The 15,783-nt window shown below is 43.9% G+C and overlaps 1 protein-coding gene across 5 annotated transcripts in view; it reads left to right on the top strand.

The window, feature by feature from the left end:
- The first annotated feature begins 4,025 nt into the window (after positions 1–4,025).
- The window catches only part of GALNTL6 (polypeptide N-acetylgalactosaminyltransferase like 6), a 504,553-nt gene continuing 492,795 nt past the window's right edge, over positions 4,026–15,783 (top strand). Inside the window, exons 1-2 of one of the 5 annotated variants that reach the window (XM_081021716.1) lie at positions 4,026–6,290; positions 7,508–7,840. In XM_081021716.1, the coding sequence (XP_080877842.1) occupies positions 7,703–7,840 (138 nt within the window). In that variant the 5' untranslated portion in view covers positions 4,026–6,290; positions 7,508–7,702. Of the gene's footprint in view, positions 6,291–6,533; positions 6,672–6,832; positions 7,073–7,204; positions 7,383–7,507; positions 7,841–15,783 lie in introns of those variants that run through there. The other 4 variants (XM_081021719.1, XM_081021718.1, XM_081021717.1 and 1 more) reach the window with 4 other exon arrangements.

Here is a 15,783-nt window from a genome sequence, read left to right as displayed (position 1 = left end):
TGTGCAGAAATGAGTCTCAGTATAGATCATGAGATCTGCTATGATAGCAAAGCATGTCACTCTCCAACACTTGAATACATCAAGAAGACACAGAAGAGCTTCTGAAACTGGCAGTCAAATAATGAAAAGTACCAAATAGGCATGATACTACCATAAACATCTGGTTTGAATTCTTAAGGCTCCCAATTTCCCTCCCTTGACCTCCATTTCTGGCTAGCCTTACCTTTCTTTTCCTGTTCCCCTCCTCCTACTTCCTCTCTGTTTCTCCATTTGTCTCACTACCCTTCTCTTTTTCTGCGTTAGGAAGGAGGAACCTGTGGCCAGTTTTCATGGAAAACATTCTAGTAGGGGCAGGATGAGGATTCCCCTTCACTCTCCTCCGCTTCAACACACCCATTCCTACAGATGCAAAGGAGAAGAGGGCATCAAGGCTTCATTACAGGTGAGTTATACACACTGCACTTACTCGTTAAAAGGATTCACAAAGCACTTCACAACAAATGTTTCCAAACTGATGTACAATGCAAATATGAAAGGAACAACACGTGTAGCAACAATTAAGTATGCATACATGACAGCCTTGACAACACACAATTGTAAGATTCCATATACTATGCAATATAAAATGGCAGAGTCACTCTTTGATAGGAAGCTGATTCCACAGAGTTGGGAGCTGTAACACTAAAAGCCCAGCTTCTAGTTGATGTCAGGCATACAGTACTTCTGGGACATATGGGACTCTTAACAACACTCCAACAGAGAAATGCAATTACTGGGTAGGGACACATGGGGCAAGGCAGTCCCTCACATAACCTTGGTTGTCAAACATGCTTAGTAAATAGACAAAAAACCTGGTTACATTCATGCATAGGGAACCTTTCACCTTTTCCCTTCTAGCCAAGGGATTTCTTGTGCATGTTAAGTAAACCACAGCTTATTTGTAGCTTCATCATAAGATGTACGGTAGATCAGGGGTGCAGAATCTGAAAATTTTTCTCCTGGATTGGAACAAGCTTGTGGAGCTGAGGCACCTGTGTGTTCTAAGCTGTCATGCTCCACAGCCAGGAATGAGGGCTGCTAACTGCACATGAGGATGCATGAGCCAAGGCACTGACTAGAAGATTCCACCCAAGTAATATTCCGTTGGTTAATAGCCACCAGACCTGGTTGCTATGCTTTCTAGTATAAAACTAGCCTTATTCCCAGTTTTCAGACACATCCTCCTACAACCACATGGTGTGTGATATCTCTGTAACATCTTGAGTTTACCTCTTCTGTGTTCAATGTTTTGTTTGTGGGTGGTTGGGCATTAGAGCTGGGATAGGTTAGCTTTGCTGATTTATTCTAGTTTATAACTCCCAATTGTATTATTCAATAGCAATTTTTAAATGGTGTTGCTTATTTGTATTTGGGTTCTCTTTGTTACTTGCTCTTTTTACTTGCTCAATAAATCTGTTTCCTTTATAATTCAGTCTATGTCTTCCTGGGTAAAGCCTTGGTACTGAACCCAGTTCTTGCTTCCTGGTTACTGGCCCTGTATAATTTTGTGAGCTACCAGCTCAGGAAACATGATCTCCTCCCCCTCCCCAGCTCTTTTTTCTCTGGGCTCTTAGTGGTGTTTGGTAAGGTCTGGAGGTCTCCTCACCCAGGCTGGTTAGACAGAGGGAGCGGCAGCAGAGTCCCATGCAGGAGAGGTGTTGGACCCTGTGCATTTGGCAACTGCTGAGTCACCAAGGATGGGATCCTGGGTTTGGGGAGCAAGTTCTTGACAGCCTTGCTTCATACCTTTGTGGAGCGCTTTCCCTGTGGTAGAGGGGAAATGACACACAGGGGAAATGATCTGTGAGCCCAGGAAGATACTGAGGAATGTTCTATGACTTTAGGTGCTAGATAAAAAGAGAGTAAGTTGCAAATTACAGGTTGATGAGAGTTATAGTCCAGTATTTGGAGGGCCATAGGTTAGTCCCCCTCGATTCAGAGGCATCTGCGGCCAAGAGTTGGACTAGCCCAACCTTCCCCAACCTTGTTTTCTGCAGATGACTGGAACAACCCCAGCCAGTGTTTTCAGTAGTCAGGGATGATAGGAATGCACTCCAAGTCAACCAGACTGGGGAATAGGACTACACTGTCCCTTTGTCCAATTCATCAAGGTAATTCCTTTTCTATTAACACTGTCACAGAATAGCTTTTATTACTCTGTTTACTATTATTTCAGTTGATTCTCTTTTGAAAATCATGAATAGTTTAGTAATTGCGCAAACCCTAACTTGTATATTTGCACGTTGTCTAGGCAACCACTTTGAACAGCAGCCACCCATCACTCGTTGTTCAACCCAGTAATGATTAAGACTCTTGTAGAGTAGACTATCATTATACCTCATACACCTGGGACATAGTAGGGAGAACTGACTTGTTGAATGTCATTTATACCTTTTTTAAAATCAGTATTTTCCATAACTTTTATAAAGCCATTAATGAAGTAATTATCATCGATATCAGACAGCAGAACCACAAATATGGTGACATAACATTCCACTACGTAACTGCAATGTCCCCAACAGTTTATTCTGTATTTATTCCATAATGACATAACAAACAGACTAGGATTGGTGACGGATGTTTCCCTTCACATGAAAGGCACGAGAGGCCCATGTTGATCAAAATGACTCACACTGACTAAACCTGAATGCTCTGTACTGATTAACAGGATCAAAAGCTTCCTGCATGTTGTCTCAGGACCTTAGCATATGCTTGCTGCTTTCTCTCCTAGCTGGAAAGCTGTTGACATCAGATTTTTGCCACAGAGGAGAAATGTGTCTGTATTGAAATGAAGTCCATCTGGGTCCAGTCACACAGTATAAAAGTGTGTAATTAATACACACATACAAACTTGCTATTCCGTTCATTGACACCCAAGAATGAAGACACCATTTTGGTTTTAGGCTGCACACACACAATACATTTAAAGCATACCCCCCACACCTCCAAAAAAATAATTCCAGAAAGTTTAGTCTACCCTACACCATAGCTGTCAACCTTCCCTTTTTTGCAGGAAATTCCCTTATTCCAGCGCCGTTTCCCGCTGCTATCCCAGATTGTTAGATATCCTGTAGACTGTCCCCAGGACTGGTGAGGCTGCTGATCCCTTATTTTCGAGGCTGCTGATCCCATATTTTCAAATCTGAAAGTTGACAGCTATGCCCTTCACAGAGCTGCATTTCGAAACATCCTTTGGATTGGGTATGTGTATGTGCACACACACACACTTTAAATGTATGGTGTTTACACAGCCTACATCTTTTCCAGTAGAGAGAAACTTCTGTTACTTTCAGTGTAAGGAAGCAGGTAGCATGGGAAACTGCTTGTGTGAAGTCATATCATGGGTCCATTGTCTAGAGAAGCTCTCCATGGACAGGAGTCTTCCCCAGCTCTAGCTAGAGATGTTGGTGACTGAATTGAGGAACTTCTGCATTCAAAGCATGTGCTCTACAACTCAGCCTTCCCCTTCACTGCAGCATATTTGGCGATATGTGTAAATCAGAGGATCTACAACCAGTGTCATGATCAGTACCCCCCTCCCCCGACCCGACTTCTTTCAGATGTCCTTTAGGCAGGAATTTGCTAAATTCATTCTGCACAGTTCAAGTAACATAATTGATTTTGTTCTATCATTGTTCCATTATCTTTTTAAATGGGGATAGTGTTGCGGAGGATTGACAACAGAGATATTTTCATTTGCAGGATGGAGAATGCTTGCTCTACATTCTTATACATGTTGCTTTATACAAGGAAAGAGAAAAGGAAACGAAATAGCCACATGGTATGCGGATTCAACATGGCATATGCAGAAGACATAATGCTCCCGTAAAAACACCTTAATAGCAGCTAAAAGGACACATGGGGCTTCTGTACTAAGTTATTCTACTATGGCAGGAATGTATTTTACACTCCTCAGCTAATTTGAAAAAGATTTCATGTACTGTACCTGTACATTTTGTGTATGTGTTTTGTGTGTTTGCTCAATTAGTCCCTGTAATCTCTCATGTTTCTGACCAACTTTAAGGTACATTTCAACATAATCCTGAATGAATGAGATTTTGTCCAGGGAACTTGGTAGTAGGAATCAGAAAGTACAGTAGAGATCTAATTACTACCAACTGTAATCATTGCCAAACACAACATATGTACTTAAGGAAAACACATGGAAAACTCACCAGCACTACAGAACTCAAAAGCACACAAACATTCTTCATTGAGGAAAAGATTTGTTAAGCGGGATGGTGATCCCAGAGGTGTAAGGTAGTTCCAGGTGCAACAAAGATCCATGTTAATTTCACGCTTGAAGTGTTACACATGAGTAGTCATTGTTATGTCCATTTCATCTCTGAAGAGCTTCCTTCCAATTCCTCTATGTCTGGGGGTCATGAACATGCCATTAAGATAATGCACAGTGGACCTTATTTCTCATAGTTGTTGTGAGGATAAGTTGTGAAAGGGATAAATCACGAGTCTCTATTCCTTCATAACCACTGGATAGATGAAAGCACGGAGGCTCACTTTGATTGTGTTTACATGCTACAGGAAATGGTTTACTTTGAATGAGTAGTGTTTATTTTTGGGTTGCAATTGTGTTACCAGTTGTGGTTTGTTTGGAAGAAACAAGTTCACATGTTATGGCAAGCCAAAGCTTGTGGCTGTTGTATTTGGCTACAGGGCAGGAGGAGTGGAATGAGATGGCATTATGGTTTACTACGACATGCAAATGTGATGGGAGTCAGATCTTGCAAATATTACAAGTGGTGAAGAGAATGAGATCTTGCAAATATGACTACCAAGACAAGAATTGCTCCCCACAGGCAAACCATCTGCAACAGCTTCCCCATGGTGACTACAATCTGTTCCCAGATCCATAGTGGCTTTTGAAGACCAACCTTGCAGTCCAGGAATCCAACCACCATACCCAAATTTTCCCAACATACATGTCTAACCTCTTAGAATATTCCATAACCTCCCCGAACAACCTGATTCATTACTGGTCTGCTTTTCTACAGATGTGATTTTTGAATGACATAGCAACTGTATTTGTCCATGTTCCATTTTCTGCCATTAGAAGGGCACTGTGCAAAGACCCAAATGCAACTGGAGTTGCAGCAGTGCCAAACACACTAGCGGCTGCATTTCTTCTGTTGCCCCCATCCCCTTTGGCCTCAACTCTTTAGTAAAGCCAATAAGTATACTGCCATACAAACTGCAGCTCAGGAGCTGCCTCTTGGACTGTGCCACTTTGAGACCACAGGTGGCGGTTTACATGGTGGAATTATTCCCCTTTGGGAATATACATAGGGGCAGAAATTGTTCTATATTTGGAGCTCATCTTTTCTCCCAGGTGCTCTGGGTGGCACCCACCCATCACTCCTGCCCATTTCATTGCCCCCAACAATCCTGCAAGGTAGAGCACGCTGAGAGACCATGCCAAGGTCACCCAGAAAGGTGTCTTTGGTGGCTGGATTGGAACCCAGATCTCCCTGCTCCTGGCCCAGCAAAGAAAACCAATACACCACACTGGCTTTTAAAGATATCGTCCTTCTTGGCTTCTTCTAGCCTTTGTATCTAGCCTGTGGACAATTCTAGCATGTCAACCCCTCGCCTTAAGTGGTACAGTCCAGGCACAGGCTTAAGCCGCTTACCACCCTCACCTGAAACTAGGCCCTCGCCCCAGTGATTCTGAGCGGCCGGCGGAAGCCTCTTTCTTCGTGAAAAGAGACGGAGCTTCGGCCGGGTCCTCGCTGGCCTCCTAGCCCAACTTTTATTTGGGGTACTCTTCAGCTGCGCATGGTCCCCTCAGACCCGGCCTCTCTGGGTCGCGTCGCCTCAGCGCCAACTTGCCCGGGGCCATGACGCACCACCAGGCCCCCCTCGGGCGGAGAACTCCCCGTTCACCTGGCGGAGGCGGCTGCGGCTGCGGGAGAGAGCGCGCGGCTGAGCGCGGCCGCCGGGGAGACTCCGCGCAGGAAGCCGCCCTGCCTCTCCGCCGGCAACGGGCTCCGCCACCGTCGCCTCTTCCTCCGCCGCCTCTGTCGCGCCCCCTCCCCTTTCTGCGCGCCTTGTCGGAGAAGCCAGCTTGCTGCTGCTGCTGCTGCCGCTGCCGCCAGCGCTCAACTGATCATGAAGGAACAAGAGGAGACGAAGGAGGAGGAGGAGGAGACCAGCAGCCCCGGAGGAAAGCGCTGCTCCTGCTCAGCCGCGGCTGCTCCTGCTCTGGGGTGGGCAGCTCTGGACGGGGGGATCAGGTGAGAGGCGGCTGCTGCGGGGCGCGCCGGCTCTCCAGGGAGGGAGGCTCGGAAGGGCGGGCTGGCCACCCTCGCCACCCGCGAGCCCAAGCCCCAATTCCGGGAATTAGGATCTCCCGCACGTGTGAGCCGCCCGCCAGTATTTTGTCGGGTGGGAGGCAGGGGGAAGAGGCGGCTGGGCCAATAAGGGAGGGGGCAGAAGTGCGTGGGGAGGGGGTCTTTCTTGCCCACCTTCCGCCCACTTTTCCACATCGCCTTGGATCCCGATGTGGGGGGCTGCCGCATCAGCCGGGCGCGTTGTGGTCGCCTCGTCTCCCAGCTTCAAGACGATGCTTTAAAAATGTTCCGCCGCTGAAGAATGGTAACCTGATGAGTGCAATGGTGTGATTTGTTTTTATTTTGCCCTGGACGCTTCTCTCTCTCTCTCTCTCTCTCTCACACACACACACACACACACGCACACGCGCGCACACTGCTCACTCAGCAATAGTCTACACACCCCATTAGCCCTGCCTAGGAATGGATGGGGAGGGAAAGTCTCCGAGCCAGACCGTCGGAGGGTGTGTGTGTGTGTGTGTGTGTGTGTGTGTGTGTGTGTGTGTGTGTGAAGTCATGCCAACTGGAGTCTGCCGAAGCGCTTTCCCTTCTGCCAGCGAGGTTGCTGGGGAGGGAAGAAGAAAAGAGGGGCTGGTCTTTCCGGAGGAGGGATGGTGTGTGTGAGAGAGCAAGGGAGTTGGAAGATGTCTTTTCCAACTGCGAGTCCCCGTTGTGCGAGGTCCCAGGTAAGGCTGCACCTTGTGACCCATTTCATTGGTGGGAAAGGCGCGCGCGCCGCGAACCGATTTCCGGGAGCCCCTTGCCACTCGGGGAGAAATCTCTGCTCTGGCAGGAAAGAAGATCTTGCCAAGTGCTCCTCCCCCGCCTCGTCTCCTTAAATTCTGCCACTGGCGATGGAAGAATGGGTCACCCCCGAGTTGGGTGACTCAACTCCCTCCCTGCTTCCCCACCCCAATTGCTCTCTGTAACTTCTGGGCTTCGGCAGCGGCAGCTCTGCAACCAATCGTATCGACTCTATTGGTTGCGGGGAGGGAAGTAAGGGGAAGGTACAGATCCATAGGCTTTTAGGATCTTTTCGGGGCGATGGGGCAGGGCTGTGGCTGACAGGCTGTGTCAGAGAATAGCAGGAGTAACTCCTTGTCTTTTCCTTGGATCCTTAGATTACAGACTCCCCCCGTGAAGGGGTGACCAAGCTGGAGGCAGAGTTGAAGTTTCTGCTCACTGTTTGGGGGTGAATCGGTGAGACTGAGGAGCGCAAGAGGGAAGTCAAAGGGAGCTCTGGACCACGGAAGGAAAAAGCGGAGAGAAGGATACCCATCACCTCATTTATTCTCTGGCATCCGTTGCCACTGGCCATGAAGAGGAAACAGAAAAGATTTCTGCAAATGACGTTGTTGTTCGTGGTGACTCTGATTTTCCTGCCCAACATCGGACTCTGGTCTCTGTACAGGGAAAGACACCTGGTGAAATCCACCATGCTGGGAGAGCAGCAGGTAAGCAGAAAGCAAAAGATCCAGAGCAGCCCGGAGCATAGAGAGTTGTGTGTGTGTGTCTTTTAAGTGGAGAGTTAAAGCATCTGTTTAGTCGCCATAAAAAGCGGAATGGCTCTTTATTGTGATGCATCCTTTTAACTTGAGGCTCTTCCTCCGTGAATGCTGAACACACTCTAAAGACCCAATGAGGAAGAGGAGGATTTGGTATTAAGGTTTTCCGGAAGAAGGACAACTGTATAGTGAAGGGAGAAAGTTGGGAGAGGCTAATTTGTTGGATTTCCAAGAACAGTAATTGACTCTAGCCTGGGTGTGAGAGATGAAATTGAAGCCCACTTCCCCTTCCCCAGCAGTGATCATAGCCCATGGTCTGTAGTGAGGCTAAATTTGATCCACAAAGTTTGGGCATGGGTGTGCCTAGGTGTGTGCATAAGAAGTTTTCTCCTGATCAGAATTTTGCTATCAATTGTAAGGTCTAGAATGCAGTTGTGCCTAAGCAGTTTAATGTGGAATGAAGAAAATGCCATGATATGGTTTTAGAAATAGGTATACATGCCTCAGTATGGTCACATGATGATCATCACTAATTTCATTTTTCATTGTACAAAATGTCTTATGGTTCTTATCCTTCAAACAATCCAATGAATCGATTAAGCTGAGAGATTAGCCTTCTGGGGACTTGCAAAAGGCCATCTAGTAAAGTTCACAATTAATCTTGCAGGCAAACTTAGCACCCTATTTGATCAGTGTAGTCCTCTTCCTGCTAGAACCTGTTTCTCTCCCCACCTCACGCCCCCAGTTTCCAACTGTTCCACTAACACTTCAAAGTGTCCAGGTTCCTTCTTTCACCAAATGTAGTTCTAGTAGTCAGACTCTATAGACAAAAGTATGCACACATACTCTCTGTTCGTGGACTGTTCTATCTGCTTGATGTCATAATGTGCTCCTAAGTATCTCTAGTTTATAGTCTTCGTCATCTGAGATTAACAACAATTAATCTAACCTATATTTTTTGTCATAATTTTCAACTCATTAAGTTTATGTATGGCTCGTAAACCAAAATAAGACTTGCATTAAATTAAGTGCCTTTGAGAGAGTTGCTTTAATGCAAAACTTTAAATCATTGCTGCTGATAAATTAGGAAAGGCTATATTTCACTTGCAAATATTGCTGTGGGCCTAACTGCAAATAGTTCCATATAGATTTCAAACATTTCACACATGCATAAGGGTGAGAGATGCATGAAATAAAATAGAAATAGAAATATATGCTGTAGCTTGTTTATCACTTATAATGCACTGGGCAACAGCCATATATATTAACTGTTATTTTAATGTCCTTAATTTCAAGGGCCATCAATCAAAGTGTATTATATCTTTTCAACAGAGTGAATGTTTATAAATTAGTTTGATCAATGGAAGACACACTAATGCACATTCAATTGTTGATTGATAGCCTGCTGTTGACATTTGCTGTACACAGTTTCTATATGTTAGGCTATGAAGTTCTCTGAATCAAGGCAAAGCTTTACACTTATAAAACATCACTCTTTTTTAGAAGACTGCTCCTTCATAAAATGATTGTAAGGTTTAACAGACTTTCACAGCATAATCCTCATGCTTACTTGGAAGCAACTCTCAGTCTGTTCAGTAGGGCTTACTCCTTGGTAAGTATGCCTAGTATTGCTGCTACAGAGCACACTATTCTTCTAAGGCTCAGTGTGTTTAACCATATTAAACTATAAATGACTTTTTAAAAAAAGTATAAGTAACTGCTTTTTTAGCAGTTTGGTTGAAGGGATTTTGAGGTGAGAAATGCACATCTGAATGGCTGATGCCCACTTTTGTGTTCTAGTTAACTGTCAGCCCAATCCTATCCCTGTTTACGCAGAAGTAAGTCCTGCTATGGTCAGTGGAGCTTACCCCTTGCTAAGTGTGCACAGAATTGTGGCTTAACACATTACCTTGAGTGGAGGGAAGAGTTATGCCACAATCCTAAGTGTGTTTGATCAGAAGTTGAGCCTCATCAAGCTCAATGGGGCATACTAAAGTGTACATATGGAAAAATGGGCTCAGAATTGAAACAGCAGATGAAGAGCAAAACAACAACAAGCAATAAAAACTTCCCTCTTAAAAATCAGTGCACGGACAATGAGGAGATGAGCTCTGGAGTTCTAGGAGATCACTTGCTGGAACATGTAGGGTGAAACTAGCACTAATAAGGTCTTTAGAAATCACCCTGCTTGAGTAACTCTGTTCTTGGCTGTGCTGGAGAAGCAATATTACCTCCCCATTAGTAAAACAAGACTTTTAACAAAATGTTTTGAGTGGGCCTTCACATCACACAAAATAGTATCTATAGAGGCCTGTGATTCAGGTTTTGAATAAGTGTGCAAAAGAAATTGTAATAAGAGGGAACAGAATATCAAGTTGATGCTTGGTAGTGTGCATTTTGTGTGCAAGAGATGTGCTTTCCTGTGTTAATTATTAGTTCTACATCTCCTGCTTTTCAGCCAGATGTGCAAGAAATAGGGTGCAATAAACTTGGGTTCTAAGACTAGATATTACAGGGCATCATTTATAGTTCAATCTCAGGAATATGTGCTTCAAGAAGTGGTGCCAACATTTCTTGAATAGTTTCTCCACTTCCCATTATACTGGTATTGTACTAAGAAGCTGTCTGGCTTTCACATTTAAATTCATTTGATCAAGTTCTAATCTGAATGGACCTGAGTCTGAGTGCAGCAAAACAGACCTTTTTTCAGCTTGATTAAAAGAATGTACTTTTGATATTTCAGATGGGTCTCTCACTAAAAGAAAAAGTATACCACATTTCAGTTATTTTTATGAGCGTGATTGCTATTTAAGATCAATAATATCCCTGGATTGGTTGGATTGGGAGTCACTTGTTCAGAGGGCCAAAACAAGTGTCTGTTATACTTGCTATTCATTGGCATTGCTTGGTGTAGGATTAACCTCACCCTATTTAATTCTATTAAGGACAATGAAGTTCTGTAGAGCCATCAGTCATTCTGCACATTATACCCTAGTGTGGCTTCTTGACACATTGACTGAAAACTTTATAAATATTTTCTATTTGTGAATGCTTTTTAATACAGAGAGGTCTTCAAATTGTTTTTGTTTAAAGTTTGTAATGTACACATACCATAGTTTGTTAGGGCTGCAATCCTATATCCACTTACTTGGGAGTGAGATCTGTTGAATCCACTGGAATTTAAGTCTGAGTAGAGGTGCATCTGTGCAGATAAAACAGTGAAACTTGAAAGGTTCATGGTCTAGGCTGTATGGACTCGCATAGCATTCCCACCTGAAAGGAACTGGGATTGTGTACTATCAGTGATTTTTTTTTTATTTAGGTTCATTTGTAATTGGTATATACTGTATTCCTTCCGCTGCATGAAATATACATGGGAAATGATAGGTGGCTGATTGAGCCATTGACTGGCAAAAATAGCAGGAGCTGGTGTCAAAATGCATCACAATCACTGGCAGATCTGTTCTTTAAATAATCAGAGACAGGAAACCAGCCTCTGAGGATCCATGAGACAACAAAGGTGTGCAAGGATAGTTGAAGGAGAGTAGTGAAACTAGAGAGAAATGCTGGACAGATCCCCATGTCTGAATGATGCCCAGAAGGCATCTGAAGAGCTAAGGCAAATAGAAGTGACAAGACACGACATCCTAGGGCTAACTGACAAATTAAAGGCTAACCAGTGTCCAGGTGGGACTAGTATCCACCCAAGAATTCTTAAAGAGCTCAAATGTGAAATCATTGATCGACAACCTTGGCATCCTAAGCAGAGGGCTGGAAAAAAGCCAACATAGCTCTGGGTTGTTTTTATCAAGGGTCTAAGGAGAGCCAAGAAATTAGAGGCCTATTAACCTATCTTCTGTCTTGGGGGCATAGCTCAATGCTTTGAGTTCAATCCCTGACATCTCCAGGTTGGGTTGGGAGTACTACATTGTCTGGAATACTAGAGAACCACCCATGGCCTTCCTTGATCTCCAGGTAGGGTGGAGCTGCTGTGCTAGTTTCCCTGTAGGTAGGTCACTGTTGCTTACTAGGAAGGTGAGGATGAGGTGGCAGGGAAGCCTGCATGGTGAAAAGATGCAGAGCAGCTGTACCTGCTGAGTCACCTCTGGCAGCTTCCGATATTCTTATGCTTTGCTCTGGAAGAATGAGCTTAGTTCCTGCATAATGCCTACAATGACTCACCAGCCTTTTGGTGACCTTTGAGAGTGTAGACAAGCATGAATTTAGGAGTGAATTGGTAGGCTTTGATGGTGTAAAAGTTTCTGACAGACTCTCATCTCAAAAGGCTCCTGAATAAACTTAGTGGGCCTTGGGATAAAATCAACAGCTGGTTAAGACTGCAATCCTATACTAGCATATGGGGAATTCTGACCCATTGAACATGACAGGGCTTACTTCTGAGTAGACATGCATAGGATTACATTGTCAATTAGGTATGCATCAGTAGCTAGTTAAATAACAGGAAGTAGATGTAGCAGTGAATAGATGGGTTTTGCAATAAAGGGAGATAATTAGTCCCCTAGGACTTGCATTTGAACCAGCACTGTCCAGGTTACTGAGAAATGATGTGGAGTCAGGAGAGATCAGCAAGGTAGACACATTTGTGGGTGACATAAAAATATTAAGGATGCTGAAAATCCAACCCAAACTGGGAAGGGCCCTGAAACTATATTTCAAAACTGGGTGATTAGTCAATAAAATTGTATTAATTAATTAATTTGTATACTGTCCTTCATCCAAAGATCCCAAGGTGGTTCACAACTGTAACATACAAAATGAGAATACCTAATAAAACAAAAATGAAACAAAACCAATACCCCACCCCCCTTTCTTGGTAAATGTGGTTCAATGTAGGTAAGTGTTAAATGCTGTACACTGGGCAATAAAAACCCATTGACTTTCATATGTACACTTATGGAGTCTAAGCTGGCAATGATTCACCACAACAGAAACCTTAGCAATTGTAGTGGATAACAAACATGTCATTTCTTAGAACACTGGCTATGATATAGGCAAATTCCATACTGGGAATGAAAGAGAACATTGCCAGTAGCGCAGTGCTACTGTGGTCTTTGAGAAAGGCACTTTTCACCATGCCACATGTGCCTGTGCTCCACTTTGCGACCACATAGAGCAAGTCTTTCAACACCACTGCTTTCATTTTGTGAAATTCCCTCTGTCTGGGCATCCATCAAGCATCTGCAGTGCTGTGCTTTAGACCAGGAATGGGATGCCTTTTTCAGCTTCCCTTCAGAGCAATTGTCCAGGGCCCATGTGCCAGTGATGGGCATGACCAGAGGCAAAGGTGGGTGGAGTTGTGGTTGCAAAATTTACCTTTGTAAAGTAGGGAAGTTTCTACATGCACTCAACCTCCCCCCGACTTCCCGGTGTTCTCTATCCAGGCAAGCAAGATGCATTATAAGAGTTCACGGCCATATTCTATCCGGACAAAGACACACAAGCAGGGTGTGAAGTTGGGTAGGGTGGTCTGAGGTTGCGAGACCCAGAGAGCCACATTAAATCCTTGGGCTTGAGGTTTCCCACCCTCGCTTAAACCTTCCTTATTTATGAAGGCTTTCCATGTAATGCTACTCTGTTGTGTGGTCTCTGCTACTGAAGATGCTTTAATGCTTTATTTCATTTTGTATATGCTCTCAAGTCTTAAAATGTACACCATTCAAGTATTTCATGTGTTAAGTAAGGTAATTCCTACTAAACAATGTGCAGTCTTGACAACCCTTTCTCAGAAAAGGTTATCACGGAGCTGAGAAAATGTGAATAAACAAACAAACAAAACAGAGGTTGGTTGTGAGAACTTCGTAGTTCTAAAAAAACAGATGACAGGTAACAGGGGAGAATAAATATTTTCTAGTGGAGAGAAATTATTTTTCTTCGTACCCCCTGATGCTAGTACTTTATTTTGATTTGGAGAACTTAAGTATTTCTTATATTCAGATCTTTAAGTGGTTTACAACAGAAGTTAAAGCATCTTGAATAAAAGACAAACATACAAAACACAGTTAACAAGTAAACAGAGCATCCTTTTTAGCATCAAAATAAACACTGCACATAAAACCCCGCTACAAAAATACAACTGGCTGGCTGCTGAAATTGATTTACAGTTTTGATTCAGGACAAAAAAAAAAAAAACCCACCACTTCACCCAATTATGGAATTTGCTGGCACAGCATGTGATTATGGCCACTGGCTTAAATGATTTTTAAAAGGTTATTAGACAAATCAATGGAGGGCAGGCCTATTAATTGCTCTTAACCATGTTAAGTCAATGGAAACTTCACCAGAGGCAACATGCCCCTGAATGCCAATTGAGGGGGACCAAATAGCAGGGGAGCGTAGTGACCTTTATGCCCAGAATATGTTGTTGTTGTTTTTGGAATTATATGGCTGGCCACCGTAGGAAACAGGATCAGGTGAACCTTCAGTCTGATCCAGCAGTAATTTTTTTTTTTTAATGTAGAAGGGAAGAGCCAACTTGGTGTCCTCCAGATGTTGTTAGCTACAACTCCCATCAGTCTTGGCCAGCATTGCCAATATAGTAAAGGGTGACATGATCAGGTGGACATGATACATGGAGTTATATGGGGTGGACTAGCCCACCCATGAGGCAAGGTGAGGCGACCACATCAGGTGGCAGGATCCACAGGGCAGCAGATCTGGCCTCTGTGGAATGCATCGCCTGCTGCCGCTGCTGCCTTGATTGCATCTGCCTCCTCCTCAGCAGCCTGTCACCAACGTCGCCTCTGCAGCAGCCCCTTGGCAAATAGGGTGCCCTGCTGGCCTCATCCCATCTTTGTCCCTCTTGTAGAACCGCAACCACCCCTTCTTCCCTAGTGGGGTAGAGGACACCATTTTGGGTTCACCTCGGCTGCTGAAATGCCTTGGTCCAGCCCTGGGTGTAATAACTGTCTGATATGCGATATGAAACTGTGCTGTCCATGTTGCTTAGAACATAGGATTAGATCAAGTGATGATAAATGGGCAACTGTCCCTTTGCTGTAGCATAAAGCTTTGTTCGCACCCCATTCCTCAAAATTGGGAACCACTAGCAGCGGGGGCGGAGTGGTGTTGGTGGTGGCACTGTGGCGGCAGGAGGAAGGCGAACAGAATGTTGTGTGTTTGCTGATGGCTCCCTGAAGCCTGGCACCAGCCCTGGTTCCTGAGATTGCGGCCAGAAGATTTCCCAATGTTAGAAACATGCTGGAGTTTGCCAGTGGCATAAGCTGTCCTTTAAGGATAATAGCATTACACTAAGCAAATGTCTAGTATTTTCAAACTCGCCTGTATCTTCTATGTCTCTATTGATAAACAGTAGCAGGGTTGCATTGAGTCATATTCAAAGCAGACTCATTGGAAATCAACAGGACTTTAGTCATGGCTATCTTAATTCCCATTGATGCCAGTGTGTTTATTTTATAAATAAGTCTGGGTTAGACCCATATTCTTTTTTTTTTTATGGAATGTGCTCTGAATCACATTGATATGTAGGCCATACGAATTACTTTTGAAATATCATTAAAATATGTTGATATGAAGTACAGTAGATGACATAACCATAACAGCTCAATTTTTCATTTCATGTCATTGTGTTCTTCCAGTTCTTCTCATTCTCTCTTGTTCAGGTGGTGGCATACATTATCAGTGTACTTACATTTCATATTTTGTTTGAGCATAATATTTAAAATAAGATTCAAGAGCAAAGTAGTCCCTGATTAAGGATTTTCATATGGCATACAAAAAGATTGGTTTTAAAAAACAGCAAGAACAAGAACAACCAGAGGCTCATTAAAAATGTTGTTTGGAAGTGAAGTGAGAACCCCAAGTAATAAATATAAAGCTTCAGATTCAGAATGAACTAGCCTCCTATTCTCTAT

The sequence above is a fragment of the Podarcis pityusensis genome (genome assembly GCF_964106645.2).
Source record: "Podarcis pityusensis genome assembly, chromosome: 9".
Lineage (NCBI taxonomy): Eukaryota > Metazoa > Chordata > Lepidosauria > Squamata > Lacertidae > Podarcis > Podarcis pityusensis.
Note: the sequence above shows the minus strand (reverse complement) of the source record. Positions and strands in the feature narration are given on the sequence as shown.